Source organism: Oncorhynchus nerka, linkage group LG27 (genome assembly GCF_034236695.1).
Source record: "Oncorhynchus nerka isolate Pitt River linkage group LG27, Oner_Uvic_2.0, whole genome shotgun sequence".
Taxonomy (NCBI): Eukaryota; Metazoa; Chordata; class Actinopteri; order Salmoniformes; family Salmonidae; genus Oncorhynchus; species Oncorhynchus nerka.
In genome coordinates, this window is record NC_088422.1 from 7,370,449 (window position 1) to 7,375,448 (window position 5,000).

The window sequence follows — 5,000 nt, forward strand, 5'->3', positions numbered from 1 at the left end:
TACTAGATGTTATTGGTCACATGGTTAGCAGATGTTATTGGTCACATGGTTACTAGATGTTATTGGTCACATGGTTAGTAGATGTTATTGGTCACATACACATGGTTAGCAGATGTCAATGCGAGTGTAGCGAAATGCTTATCTTTGTTTGAGTGATAGGCTACTAGCAGTCTCCTCCTCAATTACCTCTTTATGGGGTCAGGGTCAGTGTTGGAGTCAGGGACGGAGTCAGGGTTGGGTCAAGGTCAGGATCAGGGACAGAGTCAGGGTCAGGGACGGGGTCAGGGTTGGGGTCAGGGTTGGGGTCAGGGTTGAGGTCAGGGACAGAGTCAGGGTTGGGTCAGGGTTGGGGTCAGGTTTGGGGTCAGGGACAGAGTCAGGGTCAGGGATGGGGTCAGGATTGGGGTCAGGGTTGAGGTCAGGGTCAGGGTCAGGTTTGGGGTCAGGGACAGAGTCGGGGTCAGGGACGGGGTCAGGGTTGGGGTCAGGGTTGGGGTCAGGTTTCAGGTCAGGGACAGAGTCAGGGTCAGGGTTGGGGTCAGGGTTGAGGTCAGGGACAGAGTCAGGGTTGGGTCAGGGTCAGGTTTGGGGTCGGGGACAGAGTCAGGGTCAGGGACGGGGTCAGAATTGGGGTCAGGGTTGAGGTCAGGGACAGAGTCACGGTTGGGTCAGGGTCAGGGTCAGGTTTGGGGTCAGGGACAGAGTCAGGGTCAGGGACGGGGTCAGGGTTGGGGTCAGGGTTGAGGTCAGGGACAGAGTCAGGGTTGAGGTCAGGGACAGAATCAGGGTCAGGGTCAGGTTTGGGGTAGTGTTAATGATAGTGTAATGGTTACTAATACCTTTCCTCTCTATAGGGGCGTGTATGAACCCGGTACTCTCGTTGACATGGTAGATCTTCTTGTCAAACTGCAGCGTGGGTTCGTCCTCTGTGTCGTTGATGTTGATGCTGGCGCGGGTCACTTGACCCAGGAGGGCGTAGACGGGCATGCTCAGCTCCATCTGGAAACTCTCCACACCTTCAAACACCTTGTCGTCCTGGATCTCTACGGTACACACCTTGGTGTCCTCCCGCTCGTCAAACTGGACCTGGGGGGGATGAGAGGTTAGAGATGTTGTTACGGGTGTAGTACAAATATGAGAAGAGGAGAGGAGGGGAGAGGAGAGGAGAGGAGAAATGAGGAGAGGAGAGGGGAGGAGAGGAGGGGAGAACAGAGGAGAGAAGAGGCGAGGAGGGGAGGGGAGGGGAGATGAGAGGAGAGGAGAGGAGAGGAGAGGAGAGGAGAGGAGAGGAGAGGAGAGGAGAGGAGAGGAGAGGAGAGGAGAGGAGAGGAGAGGAGAGGGTATTCCACTTGCCTGGTTAAATAAATCAAATAACAGTACCTGCCCAGCGTACTCCACGTAGTCGTGCTGTCCGGGGAGAGAGCCCACACTGGAGGTAGAGGTGGCAGTGCCGTGCTCTGTACGACACAGCACGATGGCATACTGGTTCAGGTTACCCGTCCTCTTCACTGTGACCGACACCGTGCCAGCCTTCTCACTCACATTGTAGCTGTGAGGGGCACAGAGGGCATCACAGGGCATCACAGGGCATCAGAGGGCATCACAGGGCATCAGAGGGCATCACAGGGCATCAGTTACATGAAGACAGACATACAGCAACACGATAATAGCTGAAATGGACTGTATAGAACTGTGGCCAAATTTAGAAGTTGCAAACCCATGAAGATGTTTGGGAGTCTGAACCATACACGGGTCTAGCCTCCAGTATTTATGCTGCAGTAGTTTATGTGTCGGGGTCTAGGCTCAGTTTGTTAAATCTGGAGTACTTCTCCTGTCCTATTCGGTGTCCTGTGTGAATCTAAGTGTGCGTTCTCTAATTCTCTCCTTCTCTCTTTCTCTCTCTCGGAGGACCTGAGCCCTAGGACCATGCCCCAGGACTACCTGACATGATGACTCCTTGCTGTCCCGTCCACCTGGCCATGCTGCTGCTCCAGTTTCAACTGATCTGAGCCCTAGGACCATGCCCCAGGACTACCTGACATGATGACTCCTTGCTGTCCTCAGTCCACCTGACCGTGCTGCTGCTCCAGTTTCAACTGATCTGAGCCCTAGGACCATGCCCCAGGACTACCTGACATGATGACTCCTTGCTGTCCCCAGTCCACCTGGCCATGCTGCTGCTCCAGTTTCAACTGTTCTGCCTTACTATTATTCGACCATGCTGGTCATTTATGAACATTTGAACATCTTGGCCATGTTCTGTTATAATCTCCACCCGGCACAGCCAGAAGAGGACTGGCCACCCCACATAGCCTGGTTCCTCTCTAGGTTTCTTCCTAGGTTTTGGCCTTTCTAGGGAGTTTTTCCTAGCCACCATGCTTCTACATCTGCATTGCTTGCTGTTTGGGGTTTTAGGCTGGGTTTCTGTACAGCACTTTGAGATTTCAGCTGATGTACGAAGGGCTATATAAATAAATTGGATTTGATTTGATTTTGATTTGGTCTATGGGAGTCTGAACCATACACGGGGCTATGGGAGTCTGAACCATACACGGGGATATGGGAGTCTGAACCATACACGGGTCTATGGGAGTCTGAACCACACACGGGTCTATGGGAGTCTGAACCATACACGGGTCTATGGGAGTCTGATCCATACACGGGTCTATGGGGCTATGGGATTCTGAACCATACACGGGTCTATGGGAGTCTGGCTGTTTCTCTCTCACCTCCGGTGCTGGAAGCTGACGAGGGACCACTGGATATGGAACAGGTTACCAGAGACAACGTTGTTGCCGTCCTTCACCAGGAACTTAAAGTTGTCCACGGTCTCTGTCACGCTCTCTTCAAAGAGCACGTAGCGGATCAAGCCCAGGTTAACGTCAGCTGGAGGGGGAAGCGGGGCCAAGTTAACACAACGTTAAAAACAACGTAGACCAACGTTAGCACAACGTAGACCAACGTCAGCACAACGTAGACCAACGATAGCACAAGGTTAGCACAACATAGACCCAACGTTAGCACAACATAGACCACGTTAGCACAACATAGACCAACGTTAGCACAACATAGACCAACGTTAGCACAACGTAGACCACGTTAGCACAATGTAGACCCCGTTAGCACAACGTAGACCAATGTTAGCACAACATAGACCAATGTTAGCACAACGTAGACCAACGTTAGCACAACGTAGACCACGTTAGCACAACGTAGACCACATTAGCACAACATAGACCAACGTTAGCACAACTTAGACCAACGTTAGCACAACGTAGACCATGTTAGCACAACGTAGACCAACGTTAGCACAACATAGACCAATGTTAGCACAACGTAGACCACGTTAGCACAACATAGACCAACGTTAGCACAACGTAGACCACGTTAGCAAAACATATACCAACGTTAGCACAATGTAGACCAACGTTAGCACAACGTTAGCACAACGTAGACCACGTTAGCACAACGTAGACCAAAGTTAGCACAATGTAGACCAACGTAATTGTAACTGTAATCTGAAACACTCTTCATTAGTCTCACTCAATACTAAATATACCCCCCCCACACACACACACACACACACACACACTCACACACACACACCCCCCCACACACACACACCCACACCCACACCCACACCCACACCCGCACACACACACACACTGTACCTTGTGTGAAGGTGGTGATGGGAGCGCCAGGTTTCAGTTTGCTCTGCAGGAAGCCGTGTTTAGGCTCTGCTGTGACCTCATAGACCAGCTGACCATCGTCTGTGTCTGGGTCCATGGTCAACAGCTCCTTCTTACTGATCAGGTTGGTGGCCTGCAACATCAATCAATCAATCAATCAATCAGACAGTCAGTCAGTCAGTAAATCAATCAACCAACCAGACAGTCAGTCCGTCAGTCAATCAGACAGTCAGTCAGTCAGTAAATCAATCAACCAACCAACCAACCACACAGTCAGTCAGACACTCAGTCAGTCAGACAGTCAGTAAATCAATCAACCAACCAGACAGTCAGTCAGTCAGACAGCCAGTCAGTCAGTCAGTCAGTCTGTCAAGTTTAGTAGCCAGGAAATCAATAAGAATTGAAAAACAGTGAAGACTTAAACTGTGTTTGTGACTCTGTCACAGACCATTAGGGGGAGGCAGCGCAACAAAAACCAAATCCAACCATTGATACGAAGGGGAAAAGTTGAAGAGTCATCTAGCCATGCAATTCTTTTGAGACCTGTCCAAACTCTCTCTCTCTCTCTCTCTCTCTCTCTCTCTCTCTCTCTCTCTCATTGACAGGAGTTGAAAGAGGAGAAACATTGACAGGAGTTGAAAGTTGATATTTTTGACTGTGTCTGTGTACCAAATGAAACCCTTTAACCGTAATGTACCCTACAGGCCCTGGTCTAAAGTAGTGCACCCTATTCCCTACAGGCCCTGGTCTAAAGTAGTGCACCCTATTCCCTATAGACCCTGGTCTAAAGTAGTGCACCCTATTCCCTACAGGCCCTGGTCTAAAGTAGTGAACCCTATTCCCTATAGACCCTGGTCTAAAGTAGTGCACCCTATTCCCTAAAGGCCCTGGTCTAAAGTAGTGCACCCTATTCCCTACAGGCCCTGGTCTAAAGTAGTGCACCCTATTCCCTACAGGGCCTGGTCTAAAGTAGTGAACCCTATTCTCAATAGACCCTGGTCTAAAGTAGTGCACCCTATTCCCTACAGGCCCTGGTCTAAAGTAGTGCACCCTATTCCCTACAGGCCCTGGTCTAAAGTAGTGAACCCTATTCCCTACAGGGCCTGGTCTAAAGTAGTGAACCCTATTCCCTATAGACCCTGGTCTAAAGTAGTGCACCCTATTCGCTATAGACCCTGGTCTAAAGTAGTGCACCCTATTCCCTATAGGCCCTGGTCTAAAGTAGTGCACCCGATTCCCTATAGACCCTGGTCTAAAGTAGTGCACCCTATTCCCTATAGACCCTGGTCTAAAGTAGTGCACCCTATTCCC

At 50.5% G+C, this 5,000-nt stretch overlaps 1 protein-coding gene across 1 annotated transcript in view; it reads right to left on the bottom strand.

Annotated features, from left to right (window-relative positions):
• Positions 1-5,000, bottom strand: part of LOC115127105 (extracellular matrix organizing protein FRAS1-like) — a 521,989-nt gene that overhangs the window by 77,219 nt on the left and 439,770 nt on the right. Inside the window, 4 exon segments of the mRNA XM_065011350.1 lie at positions 840-1,086; positions 1,381-1,549; positions 2,730-2,886; positions 3,672-3,822. Of these exon segments, the coding sequence (XP_064867422.1) occupies positions 840-1,086; positions 1,381-1,549; positions 2,730-2,886; positions 3,672-3,822 (724 nt within the window).